The 17901-nt window shown below is 38.8% G+C and overlaps 2 protein-coding genes across 2 annotated transcripts; both read left to right on the top strand.

Annotated features, from left to right (window-relative positions):
• The first annotated feature begins 103 nt into the window (after positions 1 to 103).
• Positions 104 to 2853, top strand: LOC140795710 (organelle RRM domain-containing protein 2, mitochondrial-like). Its single transcript, XM_073148436.1, has 4 exons — positions 104 to 285; positions 1532 to 1600; positions 1675 to 1781; positions 2492 to 2853. Exons 1-4 carry the CDS (start codon positions 171 to 173, stop codon positions 2606 to 2608), a joined length of 408 nt encoding a protein of 135 aa, XP_073004537.1. The 5' UTR covers positions 104 to 170; the 3' UTR covers positions 2609 to 2853.
• Positions 2854 to 4218: 1365 nt separating this feature from the next.
• On the top strand, positions 4219 to 17780 carry LOC140794875 (histone-lysine N-methyltransferase ATXR3). Its single transcript, XM_073147142.1, is given in 22 exon segments — positions 4219 to 4532; positions 4724 to 6189; positions 6192 to 6776; positions 7196 to 7252; positions 7827 to 9038; positions 9463 to 9839; positions 9922 to 10491; positions 10592 to 10692; positions 10771 to 11602; positions 11690 to 11893; positions 11990 to 12061; positions 13493 to 13603; positions 13702 to 13802; positions 14665 to 14764; positions 14839 to 14934; positions 15170 to 15337; positions 15432 to 15557; positions 15651 to 15704; positions 16083 to 16330; positions 16408 to 16516; positions 16609 to 16911; positions 17361 to 17780. Coding segments are annotated over 21 exon segments (6936 nt in total). The 5' UTR covers positions 4219 to 4532; positions 4724 to 4856; the 3' UTR covers positions 17538 to 17780.
• The last annotated feature ends 121 nt before the right edge of the window (positions 17781 to 17901 follow it).

The following is a 17901-nucleotide window of genomic DNA, read 5'->3' as shown; positions in this document are numbered from 1 at the left end:
AGCGAAGAGCTTACATGGGGGGCATTATAGTAATTCACCCATGCGAAGTAAAAATCCAATCGCCTCCAAGCCGTAGTATAAAGAAACAAGCAGAAGTCTTCGAGAGTATTCCCGTCTCCTTACACTTGAGCGCGAGAGAAGAAAATAGAAAGGAGAAGGGCGAGATCGATATGGCGGCGGTGAGGTCAGGATTCCGGCGACTGTTCTCCATCTCTGCCTTCACTCCTCCCCCGGTCGCCGCCGCCGCTCCCAAGGCGGACCCATCACCAAACCTCTTCGTCTCAGGCGAGACTTCTCCTTTGTTGGAATTTATTTTGTCATATTTTTGGGTTTCTGTGACATGGGTTCTTCTTATTTGAACTCATAGTCTGATATTTAACCTTAAAGTTTGCATCTTTGAGGACGGCCTTTCCTTAGTGTGGATAAAAAATCGAGTTTTGTAGTGATTTGGAGTGCGGATGTTGTTGCTGATTGATGTAAACATTTCCCTACTTGCCCATGTTTAATTATGTGAGGAAAAAGCTTCCGTGTTGTGAGTTTTTGTTAGTTATAGCATTTAGGATTGAAAGTTCTCTTGGTTTCTGAAACAGTTACCTTTTTTATATTTTCATTTAGATTTTAATCTGGAAGTAGACCACCCATGAAGGTGCTCTTAAACTGGTGGTATCCATATGGAATCAATAATCGATACAGTTTTGCATAAGTATCCATATGAGATCATGATAAATGTTCTTATTAATTTGATGGAGATTATTCCGTCGTAAATGTGTATACATATGCATATGCGTGGCAATGTTTATAACTCCTAAGCAACTGCCTTAGATGGACTGTGCGTCTGTGCTTATACATCTTAGTATCTTTTATCGGTTGACCTTATAGTCAAGATCATTGTAGATTTTTTTTCCTTAAATATTTGTGAATCCTAATGCTTACTGTGGCTATTTTATTGACTATATAATAATGTATTTAACTTTTTTCTTTTGACAATTATTCTTTTAGACGTTTATTTTTGGATCCCTGGACGTGCCTAGGCACGCACCTAGACCTAGGAGTTACCTCTTGTCCGTTCATCTAGTGCTTACAGTCTTTTAAAACATTTATACGTAGCTGTGTACATATATTATATACATGTGTTTATTAGATAGAGACAGAAATTAGTTTCTTCTTGGGTAGATCCACCTGGGTCAAAGCTGATGATGGTGCTTTCAAATACTATGTTCGTATTTTTTTATGTAGGATCTGCTCCAAAGTGATGATTGCATCACGATTAACAACCACATATAATGGGTTGAACTTAATATGACAGATTGAGCTTAAAGTGGCTTAGTATTTGATTGATGGTTGTATTGGCATGTTACTGAGATAAGACGGATTGAGCTGCCACCAAACAAAGCCTTGAATGCCAGTAACTGTGGGGATTTACATTTCCTTTTAGTTTTCTTGGTGTTTGTTGTATGCCATGGTAGTAAGTTATTAATGACCACCTACTCTGCATTATTTGATTGTATACTAATATAAGAATTGTTTGCAGGGTTGAGCAAGCGCACTACGACGGAGGGACTTAGAAAAGCTTTTGAACAGTTTGGGCAAGTTATGCATGGTATGTTCAGCTCTAAAAGTTTCCTTGACTATAACATTTGCAAGATGATAATTCAGTTGATCTCCATGATACAGCTAGAGTGGTGACGGATCGTGTTTCCGGTTATTCCAAGGGTTTTGGTTTCGTGAGGTATGCTACAGTGGAAGAAGCAGCAAAAGGCATAGAAGGCATGGATGGCAAGGTTAGTTATTTTCCTTTTCCTTGATTCAACTATAATTTCAGAGCTTTTAGGGTGGAAGATTTGCTTCATTAAACATCAGTGGTTTGATATATGCCTTTCAGAGCATGAGATATGGTCCAAACAAAACACAATCTGCATTATAATGTATGAAAGCTTCTGTATTTGACTATGATAAGGCTGCAAAAAATTATTGTGGGTTGCTGGTATGATGATTGAATATTTGATGATGGTGTTAGAAAATAACTTATCAGGGTATAGGATTTTGATAGCAATATTAGTCTGGCATTCTGAACCTCAAATTAATTTAGAAGATCCAATTGCTACAGTTGTGGTTATAATCCTTTACACTCATTATTAAGTACTTGGGTGAAAAAGGTTAACCTATGTTTGTTTTGAGTTCTCAGAACATTATTCAATTGGCCAAACTGCTGGTTGACATTTCAGCCTTTGTTACTGTTTATAGTGGCAAATCAATATGCATATTGAAAGTTTTTGTTCCAGGGAATGCTTGGTTGTCTACAATGATGCTTAAGTGATTAGTTTCATTTAAAATTTTCTGACCTGGAAGAAAATGTATATTTTTCCATATGCATCACAATAAGTGGCCTGCCATTCCAGGGAACTGGACATGTAGCAAATGTTCGATTTGCCGTCCTGTGAGGATTTTTTTCCTCCATTTTTCATCTAATATCTCGCTGCTCTGCATGCAGTTTCTTGATGGGTGGGTTATCTTCGCTGAGTACGCTAGGCCCAGACCACCACCCCAGCAAGAGACACCTTCACCGGCGGCGCCGCAGTCATGGGAATCACGGTCTTGGTCTCAGTAGAAATCAAAATGCCCTTCAGATTCACAATTTTTCATCGGTGTTACAGATTAAATTTGGAAACAACTCTTTTGTTGTTCACCTGCTGTTCACTAATTGCTTTAGCTGTGTGCGCCACTTATATTCTTCTCAGGATGATTATAATCTGTCTGTGACTCTATGGACTGACAAATGTTTCATTTATAAGAACATGTCATCTAAATATGAACTATTTAAAGCATAATATGGACATTTCAGTGTCTGGATCATATGGTTGTTATCTTTTAATCTCAGAGATGCTCCTCTGTGAAATAGAACCTTTGAATAATGTTGCAGCTTGGTGCCTGTGATCCAATGCCATGGTATGGTTCTTGCTAATTGACATTTGTTTGAAACTTGATTGAGTCTAAGAAGATTTGACCTAAGGTCAGCTTATTTAAATTCGATGTGATTTTATTTAAATTTGTTCCAATGTTTGATTAAGGCTAATATTGACTAGACTCAAGTGGCTTGATTATTGTAACATCCCTACAAGTGAGCCATATAAATCATTGAATCACTGTCCATTATATTTGAAGAAAAGAAGAGCATACTAAGATAAGAAAAGATTGAACATTAATTAAACTCGAAACCTTTTTAATTCATGATTAGGCTATACTTTTGTACTCTATTCATCTATCATACTACACTTTTCTGCAGAGTTAAACTCACGATTATTGTGATTTTGTTTTCAAAAATAAACTCATTATGCACAATAAGATAAATGTATACATTGCTTAGCAAGATTTACAAATTATGCTTTTTCTCAACAAAAAGAAATTTTAAAAATTATACATAAAATGTATTCCCTAAAAGAAAATTAGGCCTAGTTTGTAAAGTACATGTATTCTGGTTCATATTTTGCTAATTTGACTATAAAATGGAATCATCTGGCAAATCATTTTGAGTTTTAATGTAAAATTGGATCATAAAAGGGATAATAACACAATGATTTTGAACTATTAACTGTTTTCATATACTCCCATCATCCAACTTCTAAGGGAAGTAGAGTATAAATTTGTCATTTAATATTTTTGTCTACCTCTCATAAGGGGAGAGATATAGATATTTAGATAGTTTTTATTAAAATATGAAATAGTTCAGGGTCCAAGGTCCAGTGTAACTATTCTAAGTAAAACTTGAGTTTTGGATTAGGAGTAAAATCTGAGTTAATTCAGTTCCGGATCCAAGTTTTATCTAAATTTGTATCCATATCTAGAAAGTATATTTTTATACTCTTATTCTACTTCTCACATATATTTACTAATTATCTATAAAATTTAGTAATTACAGTGTTTATACATTTAGAAAATGGATACATATATATTCAACATCCGATATATTATTTTACATTCGGATTCAAATCAAAGAAAAAATATAGATACAAATATAATAATTTTTATTACTATACTATACGGATATAAATACGTGGATAAAGATATGAATTCGGATAGGGATATATTTGGTCTATTTTTATTTATATCTGGGATGCAACAATGGGCCGAAGCCCATAAGGCCCAATAACCCGTAAGGAAGACCTGACTCGTGAGAGCTGTGGTCTATGATGTAGTCGTAGTACCGCATATGGTACAGTTACCGCCTCATATCTCCCTCGACGGTAACTCGGGAGAGCTCCAAATAGGAAAAAAGAAAAAGAAAAAAAACGAAACATTTTATTAAGGTTTCATTAGCCTCCCCCCACCCCCCACCCCCCACCCCCCGTCTTCTCCCCAAAGCGAGCAAGAAAGAGAAGAGCGCGAAGAGGCGAACAAGATAACGACGAGGATAGCTCGTGAGTAGAGGCCGGGGAATAGGATAGAGGCGCGAATAGAGCTCTTATCCCAGCCGTCGGGCTCCTTCCACCGTAGATCTCGTGATCGACGCATCCAATTCCTCGATCTCCGGCCCGGTGAGCCCTCACCAAAACTTGCTGTCGTTACCCCTCCTTCGCTTCCGATTAGAATTCTTGGTTTTAATCGGTTTTCTTGAGTTTTTGCTGCTTCTTGGTTGGATTCCTCGCATTGTGTGTGATTCCGGATTCTGATTTGATTTGGGTGCTGATAAAAACCCCGTCTTTGCCTTGACTGTGTGAATAATTAGGGCTTGATGTTCTTGGAGCTGAGGTTAGGATGAGCGTGGAGAGCCCCGGTGTAACGGAAAGCTAGGGTTTTTGGGTTCGCCGGTGCTGGGTCTTGGGGCCCAATTCATCTCCTAGGGTTTCCGGTGGAGTTCCATGGGAGATGGAGGAGTCGCGTGCGCCCCCTTGCCGATTCCGGAGTCGGCTTTGAAGCCCTTTAAGCAGATGAGGAAGGGCGAGGACGCCGATCGACGGAGGGAGTCCGAGAAAGATAGGAAATTGGACGGTGTTCAGGTGCGGCGGACGGAGTTGGAGATAGGCGAGTTCGTGCCTGAGAGGCACCGCCGGGGTAAGTTGGAGGATGGAGAAGTGCATGAGCGGAATGGGGAGTTGGAGAAGGGGGAACTGGTCCAGAAGAAATGGAGGAAGAGTGAAGTGGAGGCAGGAGAATTCATTCCGAGGAGATGGAGAAAAGACGACGTCGAGAAGGGGGATTCAGCAAAGTCTGAATTTGGGTTGAGCAGAAGGCGGAATGTGGAATTGGGGAAGGAAGAGAAAGAACGAGAGCGGGAGCATTCTCCAGACGTTAATCATCAGAGAAAAGATGGAGGTTGCAATGACAATGATTACAGGAAGAGGTCTTCTTCCTCGTTGAACTGGGATCATACTGCCCGCGAGAAGGAGATGAAGAAATGCTTGCAGATTCCTGAAGAAGGGCTGGCTGAGATTAAGCATGAAAGCAGCAATGGAAAGAGTGGCGACAGGGAGCATAATGGTGGAGGTTGGTCAAAATGGCCTTCTGCGGAATCCAAAAACAGCAATCACAAGCACCATGCGGAGTCTGGTGATCAGTTGGGATCGAAGAGCCACAGGAAGTCAGAAGAGAGTAATCGTTCCACGTATCCAGAAAGGTCCTATAAAAACACATCCTCTTCATCAACAAGGGCTTCGACTGCTGGCAGGAATAGCTCTTCTAGGTATCAGGAGTCATCCTTGCCATCCCGAGCCTCTGATAGGCAAGGCCGAAGGCGAGGACATACTGAACGATCCCCGCATGAGCGTGAGCGTTCTCACCACCATGATCACAGGGATCGGAGCCCATGCTACGTGGAACGGTCTCCTAGAGACAGGACTCATCATTCAAATCATAGGGATCGTACTCCAAATCACTCTGGCAGGTCCCCATGCCAGCGATCTCGGCATCACGACGACAGAGACAGGACTTCAGGACATCATGATCGATCTCCGCATGAACGTGGACATACCACTGACAACCGAGAATCAAGTAGGAAGAGTAAAGAAGGCGAGAAGCAGCAAATCAATAGGTATGAGGAGAGAGCAGGGCGCAGGGACTATAGTGATAAAGATTCCCTGAAGGACAGCTCTCTCAAGCAATCAATTAAGAGCAGTAGCAGCAGAACTAGTGATGATAGAAGTAATAAGGAGAAGATGTTGCAGAACATGAACAGTCAGTTAAATGAACCTTCCCCTCCCCTCCACCACCACTACCACCTCCCCCTCCTGTCCTGCCTCCTCCCCCTCCTCCACTGCTGACTCAAAGCACCGCTGCTGATGAGCAACCGTCAATGGAAGAAGATATGGATATTTGTGATACTCCACCCCATGCTGGTGTGGCATCTGAATCCAATGCTGGGAAATGGTCTTACCTTGATCATTTTGGTGTAGAGCAGGGACCTTCCAGATTAGTTGACCTCAGAAGGCTCATGGATGAAGGTCTGCTTCAAACTGATCATCTGATAAAGCATGCCGAGAGTGACCGCTGGGTAACTGTTGAAAAGGCAGCATCTCCCTTAGTGCACTCAAACATGCTCTCTGTTGTCTCAGATGTGGTGACTCAAATGGTAAGTCCGCCAGAAGCACCAGGGAATTTGTTAGTTGAACCAGGAGATCCTTTCAAGGAAGTATCTACTTCGACATTTGATCTGCAGGAGTCGCAAATGGAAGATGCTTCAGTTACACCAGATACCATCGCAGATTTTCATATTGACAAGAGGGTTGATGCTCTAATGGATGGTTATACTATTGTAAGTGGAAAGGAGCTTGAGACTATTGGAGGTAATCATTACTTTTCTTCTTCTAATGCAAATGTCACATTGATTTAGGGGTGATCTTAATGGGTCGGGTTTGAACTTTTTGTTTCCAGTATTTGTATGGGTCCTGAATGAAGACCCCACCTTGGTCCTTGTCTTCTGGGGCTGTTTTCTCTTTTTCTTTCTTTGCAAACTAATCTACTAAACTTCTTATATCTTTAAGACCTTATTTACCTGCACGTAGTAGCTCTGTTGATTTACTGGGTTTGGGCTTTTTTCTCCATAAAGTCGTGAAGGCCCAGTTAGTTCCCAGGCCAAGCCAGTCAAAGCCCAATTAAGGCCCATTAACAGACAGGCTCACTCACCTATTTTTGGCTTTGGTTTTAATCTATTTTGTCCTGACTGTGTTCTTTCCTTTTGTTTTGGCAATTTCTGGAATCGCAGAAGCATTGAATACGACATTTGAGCCTGCAGATTGGGAGAATTGGAATCGATATGAAGGTATGCTGCTAAGTGATTTTTGTTCTCTTCTTTTTATTTCCAAAATCTTTTTATTGCCTCTTTGCTTATGAGCTGCATACACCTTTATCCTGACTATTGTGTTGAATTCACTTATGTTTTTGACTCTGTCATCGAGATTAATTATGTTTTATCTAGATATTTGGGTTTTCATGTAATTTTAGTCTGTAGTAGTGGCAGTACTTGCCAGTTTCTTTGGTGGTCCAAAAAAAATAATAATATTTTTCCACAAATAAATATGCTTCTTTTTTCTTGGTTGAAAGAAGAAAATTCACAGTAGATGACGTTGTGTTCTCTTATATTGTCAATAATTGACTTGAAAAATGAAAGTGACAGCAAGTAAATTTATGATAAGAAAAGATCTGAAATTTGTAGGAAATGCTAGCTTTACTACATAGACAGATAATACACGACATCATGACTACTATCATCACGACCGAAAGAGAAACTTCATTCTTCTTATAATTTCTTCTCTTCTCCATTCCTTTTCCGACGACATGTGATTGTTTGTTATTACTTATTAGTGTCCTGAGATTTTGTTGTGCCTGATTGACAGGTTTCACAAGATTCCAAGAGCGCCATCATGAGTTCACACGGCATTCGAGGGATGAAGGAATGCCTAGAGGTTCTGAATGCTTGTTAAGAGAAAATGGTGAAGTCATTCCCTGTGGTGGTTCTAGTGATTGGTTTTCTGGCAGATGGTCTTGCAGAGGTGGTGACTGGAAGAGAAATGATGAAGTTAGTCAAGATAGATCTTACAGAAGAAAGCTTGTCCTTAATGAAGGCTTCCCTCTTTGTCAGATGCCCACAGGTAGCCATGAGGATCCCCGTTGGCACAGAAAGGATGATCTATACTATCCTTCACGCATTAAGAAGCTTGATCTGCCACTGTGGGCTTTCTCATCTTTAGAAGAAAATAATGAGAGCAGTAGTGACCTGAGCAAAGCTGTGGTTTCTGATAGATCAGGCCAGATCAAGCAGTTGGCTCCTAGGGGAGTAAAGGGAACAATACTTCCTGTCATTAGGATAAACGCGTGTGTAGTCAAGGACCATACATCTTCTGAGCCTCGTGCGAAAGTCAGAAGCAGCGACCGACACCCTTCGAGATCCTCGAGGTCGCACTCAATGAGCAGTGATAGAAGTTCTATTTATGAAGGTTCGTATCGCTCTGGGAAGCAACATGAAGATGAACTACAAAAGTTAAGAAATGTGCTAAATGTCCCCAGTGATCGTGTTTGTACTGTTGATGAGTTGTCTGTAAATCTAGGTGATTGGTACTACCTGGATGGTGCTGGTTATGAACATGGTCCATCATCGTATTCGGAGTTACAGGAACTGGCCGCCAAAGGTATTATCCTGGAGCAAAGCAGTGTTTTCCGGAAGGTTGATAATACATGGCTTCCAGTTGCCAGTGATATAAAGTCTTCTGAAGTTATTCAGACGAAGGGTGAAAATAGAGTGCCAACTTCCAATTCTTCTCTAATACAGTCACATGCATCGTGCAAGGATAACAGCTGTGCTTCTAATTCGTTTCACAGCTTGCACCCTCAATTTATTGGTTATGCACGTGGTAAGCTGCATGAACTTGTCATGAAGTCATACAAGAACAGGGAATTTGCTGCAGCTATAAATGAAGTCTTAGATCCATGGATTACGGAGAAGCAGCCAAAGAAGGAAATGGAAACACACTTCCCATTTAATTCATCTATCACAAAGAGTTCTGTTGTTCTATCTCATGATTTGTCAGGGAATAATTTTTGGAGATCAGGTGTGTTATCTTCTTCCTCTAGTCTTGGAATGCTCTTTCCATTTCTTTCTTCTCTTTCACTCTGTTTTGCTATTAGCCAGCCATGAATGAGGAGTCAGGACATGTTTCTGCTTCTGGCTTTTAGAACCGTAATGGCATTTGTCTGGAGAACAGACCTCTATTCAATAGTTCTTTAGGTTTTAATTTTTGCTATGCCTAAATGTGGTGCATATTGGAAAGAGTGCGTATGTCTTGATTGTACCTGTTGCATTCATATCGAACCACTTCTCTGTTTTGGTCCTAGGTGGACCTTGGTCATATATGAACCATTTCTCTTGATGAGTTGTTATTTAGATGCTTCTTATGAGTGATTGGTGTACTGTGCCCATATATTCTTCTTTTCTTCACTTGCTTCTCCTATATTTATTTATTTATCTTTATGCAGAAGATGGTGTACCTCGTTCTGCAAAAAGAGCACGTTTGTTGGCTGATGAAAGTGATGGAGACTCTGAAATGGAGGAGGATTTACTTAATATTCAGAAGAACAATTGTTCTTTTGAAGATATATGTGGTGAGGTTATCTTTTCTGAAGATAGTCATACAAGCTGTGAAAACGAGAATGAGGGGTGGGGTCTGCTTAATGGTCATATATTAGCAAGGGTATTCCATTTTCTGAGGACTGATGTGAAATCACTTCTTTCCTCTGCTGCTACTTGCAAACGTTGGAATACAGCAGCCAAGTTTTACAAAAGTGTATCCCATCTTGTTGATTTGTCTTCTGCTGGTCCTAAATGTACTGATAAAATTTTTCAGAGTGTTATGGTATGCTATTTTCTCTCCTGCGTCTAAGTGTTGCTTTCAATTATCTGTTGACTTATGTAGCTTTTGTCAATTGGTTTTGCAGGATGGTTATGACAAGAAGAAGATAACTTCTCTTGTCTTAACAGGTTGCTGTAATGTTAGTGCTAGCACTCTTGAAGAGATTCTCCAGATATTTCCATGTATTTCTTATATAGACATTAGAAATTGCAGTCAGTTTGTGGATTTAAAAGACAAATTTCAGCATGTGAAATGGGTTAAGAACTTTGGGTCAAGCAGTGTGAAACGATATGAGGAATCCTATTCAAAAATAAGGAGCCTTAAGCAGATAACTGAGAAGGGCTACTCTACGTCCAAAAAATCTAAGGGCTTGGGCTATCAGCTAGATGATTCTGATGAGATGGGAGATTTTGATTATGAGCCTGGTTTTCTTGATAGAAAGGATTCGTCAAGCCTACCATTCCGACAGGGCTTCTACAAACGATCAAAGTTGCTTGATGCTAGAAAGTCCTCGGGTGTTCTGTCAAGGGATGCACAAATGAGGCGGTGGTTGCAAAGGAAGTCTGAGAATGGATACAGAAAGATTGAAGACTTTGTTGCTAGTAGTTTGAAGGACATTATGAAGGGGAACAGATTTGACTTTTTCATACCCAAAGTACTTTCTTAGCCATTTCCTTTTGTTGTAGAAAGTATCATGTTTCTACTAATGCATGGCTTTCCAGTCTGCCTCTATTTATTTCTATTTTCTTTTACAGGTTGCAAAAATTGAAGATAGGATTAGAAGTGGTTATTACGTACATCGTGGGTTGAGTTCAATAAAGGATGACATTAGTCGTATGTGCCGGGATGCACTAAAGTAAGACCTATTGGTTGACTTTTTTGATGCTAAAGGATTTTTTTATTGTCTGTTCCTAATGTGTGAATATTATTGCAGAGCCAAGAATCAGGGTGAAACTGGAGATATGAAGCAAATTATCATGTCATTCATCCAACTGGCGAAGAGATTGGAGAACCCAAGGTTCATTAATGGGCGAGATGAATATTCTAAGTCATCCAAAGACGGCCCTTATATGGGTCAATATTTTTCAGACTCCAAATACAAAAAAAAGCAAACCAAAGCCATGGGCGAAAAGAAGGGAATGAATAGGAATAGCATTACAAACTTTGCCAATGGTGAGGCAGATTATAAATCACATGCATTTGACAAAGAAATTAAGAGAAGTCTCTCTAAATTGAAGAAAAGGAATATTGATTCAGAAAGTGAAACTTCTGATGGGTTCTCTGAAGATGATAGAGGTGAGGGTGAGAGTACTGAATCAGACACTGAGAGTGACTTGGATGTAAATTCCAGTTTATGGGACATAAAAGGAGTTTGTGCTATGAAGATAGATGACTCTATAGATTCTATGAGTGATGACCGTGAATGGGGTGCTCGCATGACAAAAGCAAGTCTTGTTCCTCCAATTACTAGAAAATATGAAGTAATTGACGAATACCTTATTATAGCAGATAAGGAGGAAGTTCAGCGGAAGATGCGGGTTGCTTTACCTGATGATTACTCTGAAAAAATGCTTGCCCAGAAAAGTGGTACGGAGGATATGGACATCCCTGAGGTTAAGGAGTACAAACCTAGAAAAATGCTTGGCGCTGAAGTCCTGGAGCAAGAAGTTTATGGCATAGATCCTTATACGCATAACCTTATACTTGACTCTATGCCTGAGGATCCTGATTGGACTATTGAAGATAAACAAAATTTTATTGAAGAGGTATGCTGACAAAATTGTTTTCTTTTCTTTTGTAAGTTATGTGTTTGACTGCTGCATCGGAGACTTAGTTGATGTTTTTGCTGACAGTTTCTTCTGAGCACCTTGAATAAGCAAGTCAGGCATTTTACTGGTACTGGAAATACCCCAATGGTTTATCCTTTACAACCTGTTATTGAAGAAACCCAAAAGGCCGCAGAGGAGATAAGTGACTCGCGCATTGTGAAGATGTGCCAGGCAATCCTGAAGGCTATGAGAAATCGTTCAGATGATAATTATGTTGCTTACAGAAAGGTAAGCTCTACATAAAAAAGTTCTGTTTGATGCTGCTCTTGTTCAACCTCAAGTGTATCAACTTGTATTGACTTCTCATCTTCCACATACTGCCAGGGTCTTGGAGTTGTTTGCAATAAAGAGGAAGGGTTTGGTCTAGACGATTTTGTTGTAGAGTTCTTGGGAGAGGTGGGCATATTTTCACTGCTCATTGTTGTGATTCTTGTTGCATATTTTACACTATAACGCAAGAAAAGTTATGTTAATCTTCTGTTTGCTGGAAACTTATATCCATAGGTTCATAATTTGACACACAAGGATTATAAGATCACTGTTTGCTGTTGCATCCTTAAGAAGTATATGATCTTAATAGGATGGGATGGCATAGTAATTCTTTAGAGCAACAATCCGTGAAAATTTGACTTTTTTTTCTTTTGATTTTGCTTTGATTGACTTTATTAAAGGAAAGGGTCTAGATTTTCTGTTATCCTTTCAAGGTTATGAAAGACTAGACGGTTGATGGATGGACAAGGGATCGTTAGGCACTAGGCAGGCGCTCAAAATTCAAGACGGTAAAAATATAAATAAATAAAACAACTATTAGTTAGAGAAGAAGTTAAAATTAATACATACAATGTAATCAATATAATAGTGTATTCTTGTTAAGAACTGTAGTAAGCTAGTAGAATCCACAGATTCATCAGCATGTATAATAATTTTGAATTTCAAAGTCAACCTACAGAGTAACATATGATTCAATATGCTAAGGTTGTTATATAGATAGGACAAGCGGAGCCTAGTTATATTCTAAGGCAGGAGATTAGATGTTAAAGTGAATTTTTTCTAACAGTCTATCCTTGAAACTGGAAACTGGTAAATATTTGCCATGTTGCATGGATTTGAGTCAAGAAACAGCATTCTCCAGTAGTGGGAATTCGGTTTGCCTTCATCACAACCTGCACTGGGGAGGCTTTGTGCATTGAAGTATTTCAAATGTTTTCAGTGTAAAGTTGGTAAGTTTTTTTAGTGGAAGTAAATCGCGTATGTGGGCCTTTGGATACCTTGTAGATTATATTTAATGATATTCAGTCAGGATGGCATAAACTCAGTCCACTGTTGATGAATTGAGATCTTGGTTTATCCAATTAACTTGACTAGGTTAACAGAGTTCTGTATTAGGGGCTACAAGCTTAGACTTACTAGGATCAAATCCTTAATTCATTCATAGGTCTGCCCTTCTTCCTTTCTGTTTGGAAGATTGTATATTAGATAGAGAGCTTGGTTAACATTTATTATTATGGCATTGCAGCTGTGTACTTTGCACTTTTGCAGCATGATACATGTCCATGGTCCTGTTTAGATTTTCTTTAGTCTGCTATAATTGGTTAATAAGTGATTCCTTTCTGCAATTGAGAATTTGAAATGCATACTTGGTTAGTATTTAATAAATGATCCCTTTCTGCACTTTTATATGTGATCATTCACAATTCAATTCTCATTAAGCTCTATTTTTAGCTTTTTGCACCAACTTTGTACTTAGCTGTCATTGGTTGTCTCTATAACTTTGAATCTTAGTTTTCCAAGTAGTACTAATTGAATATTGCTTTGTATTATTTGCAGGTATATCCTGCTTGGAAATGGTTTGAGAAGCAAGATGGAATTAGGTCTTTGCAAAAGAATAGTCAAGATCCGGCACCTGAATTTTACAATATTTATCTAGAAAGGCCAAAGGTGCTTTACCTTGAATCAGAAAAGGATTACCAGCTTAAGGTGGTATTAACCCCAGTTTCTGTTGCAGTTTTGCTGATATTTGATCTCAAAATTGGCAGGGTGATCAAGATGGATATGACTTGGTTGTTGTTGATGCCATGCACAAGGCAAACTATGCAAGTAGAATTTGTCACTCTTGTAGGCCTAATTGTGAAGCAAAGTAAGCTCTATCACGTTTGAGCATACTTATATTTGGTTGTTTACTAGTGTGATAGTAGTACTTGACAAGTGACATACAGATTAGCACAATTTGGAGCTTCAAACATCCACTTCTTTTCTCCTTTTTGTATGCTTACCTTTTGATATTTCCTCTGGCTCTATCTATATTGTTGTTGTCTAGTTTGTTATGATTTGTGCAATTCCCTTTAGTTACTTGGCTTCTACTTGGTGGATCCTTATGAACTTTCTTTTCTTTTTATTTGGCCATTTTTTGTGATTGGCCCTCTACGGTACTTTTTCTTTGTTATTTCTGCAATAACTTCTGATTCTTGCTTGTTAGGTCTTATTGTTGAACCTAACTTTTATATCTGGATCAACATTCTGTCTCAACTTCATGCAAAAGTTTTAACCTTTCTTCCTTATTCTTGATATATCCATCAGGTATATCTATTCTTGTTACTCTTTTGGGTGGTATTTTCTTTTTACAACTATACTCTTGCTTCAAGTTGGTCTATATCTTGCCCAAAGGTGTAGTCACAAGACACACATCTAGTCATTTGGGAGTAACTATGACTAGTTGTATTCCATATAGTTCTGGCTCTCAATAAATTCTAGTGTTTCATAGATTTAGAGACACATCTATTACATGGCATCTCTTTCTTCTATCCTGATGAGATAAAGATGCGTATGTAGTTTAATTCCAACCTCTTTTTGCAGGAAATATCAGGTTTTCAAATATATTCCATGTACTAAGCATTTCAAAATGATGACAAATTTATTCTCTTCTGTTACTTATTTGTTGCTTAGTAGAGAATGATAACCCCTCTTAATTTTTTACATACCTTCTAATTTGTTTATAACAGAGTTACAGCTGTGGACGGTCAATACCAGATAGGAATTTATACTGTACGACCAATTGCTTATGGTGAAGAAATCACTTTCGATTATAACTCTGTGACAGAGGTAAGCACACTGTTTGAGAATCTTCTAATTTACTGAAAATGATATAGTATAATTTTGGATTATTTTTACTGCAGAGTAAGGAAGAGTATGAAGCATCAGTTTGTTTGTGTGGTACTCAAATATGCCGGGGTAGCTATCTGAATTTGAGTGGTGAAGAGGCTTATCAGAAGGTAAAATTGTTGAAACAATTCTTATACTAGTGATTTGAAACTGCACTAAAGAAAATAATTCTTATTGACAAGGATAATTTGATTAGTAAGAATTAAATTTGTGGACCTTGAAAAATTTATGTTTTATTTCCTTCATTTTGATTTGGATAGTCAAGAAGAGTTTTTGATATTTGATAACTTCTGTTTGGTTGAACTTGCACATGATTTTTTAGATCTACATGTGTGAATGCATCAGGTAATGAAGGAGTGCCATGGATTGCTAGATCGTCATAAGCTAATGCTCGAGGCTTGTGAAGTGGATACTGTTTCACAACAAGACTACATTGACTTGGGAAAAGCCGGCCTGGGTACTTGTTTGCTTGCTGGATTGCCTGATTGGCTTATTGCTTACTCGGCTCATTTGGTAGTTACTTTTGCTGCAATTTTCCTATTTTACTTGTTAATTTGGATTGTTATAGTCTGTTATTTGAAACCTGATGAATTTATGTTAAATAAAGGTGAGGTATATAGACTTCGAGAGAAAAAAGCTTCCTGATGAGATTCTAAAGCACAATTTGGAAGAGAAAAGGAAGTTTTTTTCAGATATAGATATTGACATTGAGAAAAAAGATGCTGAGATTCAGGTATATGCTGAGGCCAATCTCTTTCATGTTCTCCTTTACACATTTTTTTATTATCTTGCTCAATTTGGCAAAATTTTCTTGGTAATGAGTCAGGCTGAGGGTGTTTCTAATGCAAGGCTTCAAAATGTGGCGCTTACTCTTGACAAGGTGCTTGTTCTTATTATTTCTTTACCAGCAATTTTATTGTAGACAGCATTTGTTAGAAGGATCAATTCAAAAGTGGTTGGAATATATTTTAGTGTGCTTACATTGGTTGACATGCTGCTTCCAGAATCATTCTTTGATGTGATGAGAATATTTAAGTGTTTATGTTCCATTTGACCATTTCTTTCACGGCCCTCAATTCTTTTGTTATTGCAAGACCTAAGAAGTATTACCTCTTTGAGTTATTACATGTGGTTTCTCAGTCTCCATCTGCAACTTGGGCATATCTATTGCAAAGACTATGAAAAGAGAAACCTATTCATTCACTATAGTATACAACTGAGTCATGATTTTTGGTCTAACTGGAATTCAATTCTTTAGGTGAGATACGTTATGAGATGCGTCTTTGGGGACCCTAAGAAAGCACCACCTCCCTTAGAGAAACTTAGTGCTGAAGGCATAATTTCAGTCCTTTGGAAGGGGGAGGGCTCACTAGTTGAGGAGCTTCTTCATTCCATGGCACCCCATGTGGAGGCAGATCTACTTAAGGACCTCAAGTCCAAGATTCATGTCCATGATCCATCAGGTTCTGAGAATCTCGAGAGGGAACTTCGGAAGTCTTTGTTATGGTAAGGCATAATGCTGAAACATGTTTCCCTAAACTTCTTATATCTTGAAATTTCTAACTTATCTTTTTGTATTGCAGGTTAAGGGATGAGTTAAGAAGTCTTCCCTGTACTTGCAAGTGTCGTCATGATGGTGCTGCTGACTTGATTCACATGTACGCTTACACGAAATATTTTTTCAAGATCCAAGTAAGTTGGAACTTTCATTGTGTCCCAACTTTTTATGCTGAAGGAAGTGTTTTTCCATTTGGCCACATTGACTAATTACATCACGCTTGCAGGAGTATAATACAGTAAAATCTTCCCCTGTTTACATTAGCCCTCTTGACTTGGGTCCCAAATATGCTGATAAGATGGGATCAGGCTTGCAGGAGTACTGTAAGACATATGGTGAGAATTATTGTTTAGGCCAGCTGATCTACTGGTATAGCCAGACGAATGCGGAACCTGACAGTAGATTGGCGAGAGCTAGAAAGGGTTGTTTGTCATTGCCCACTGTTTCCTCCTTCTATGCAAAGTCTCAGAAACCATTACGTGAAAACATCTATGGCTCAAGAACGATGAGATTCATGTTATTACGCATGGTAAGTGGAATTTCAATCATACGCTTCATAGATGTTATGTTTTATTGCTAGCAAGTATTTTGCTGCTTAACATATGTACTTGAATACCTCACCTATAGATGTCTGTGTTTACTTGTCAATTTCTCTTAGGTTTAATGTTTGATTCCCCCTGATCAAGTAACTAGGAATGCTATAATAACTGGGTGGATTCAACTCAGGTTAAGAGCTAGTTGTTACTTCATCATCGAAGTTGGCTGTTATTTACATTAGTCTGCTAATGCAGCCTATGAGATCATTTAGCCATACTGATGGCCATCAGTTCTTTATCTTGTTTTCTACTATTTTGAAAGTACTCAGCATATGTTAGTAACTTATTCTGCTATACTTATGATTTTAACACCAATGGTTGGGAGAAGGCCTTTCTGCAGCTTATTTGTCTTTCTAATGAAATTGCTTGACGGCTGTGACAGGAGAAACAACCACAGAGGCCATGGCCAGAGGATCGGATATGGGCCTTCAAGAGCAGCCCAAAATTTTTTGGGAGTCCGATGCTGGACGCCGTGTTGAATAAGCGCCCCTTGGACAAGGAAATGATGCATTGGCTCAAGAGCAGGCCGAATGTATTCCAAGGTTCGTGGGATGGGTAACGTAAGCTTGGTTGATCATTGACCTAATTCTTTGTCCTCCACACATTGTCCCCTGTCAATCGTGGGATTTTCAGTTTTTAATGTCAGATCAGCATTTTTCACCCTATGTACAGTTCATCCATGTAATTGTATTGATTATTTACTGGTAGTCAGTAGATCATTGATGTAGTGTAGCATTTTCACAGAATCTTTTCTTCATGCTTGTTTATGCTGATCCATCTGTATAAATCTCTGGTTGATCTATGGGGTGCGCAATGTCTTGGCCATGGTTTATAAATAGATTTTTTTTTTCTATAGTCATTCGACATATTGAATTCTTCTGGATCAGATAGACAATGTAATGCTGCATAGTTGGACATTTCCA

Source organism: Typha latifolia, chromosome 9 (genome assembly GCF_019914945.1).
Source record: "Typha latifolia isolate L0001 chromosome 9, TyphaL0001v2, whole genome shotgun sequence".
In the NCBI taxonomy this organism is placed as follows: domain Eukaryota; kingdom Viridiplantae; phylum Streptophyta; class Magnoliopsida; order Poales; family Typhaceae; genus Typha; species Typha latifolia.
Note: the sequence above shows the minus strand (reverse complement) of the source record. Positions and strands in the feature narration are given on the sequence as shown.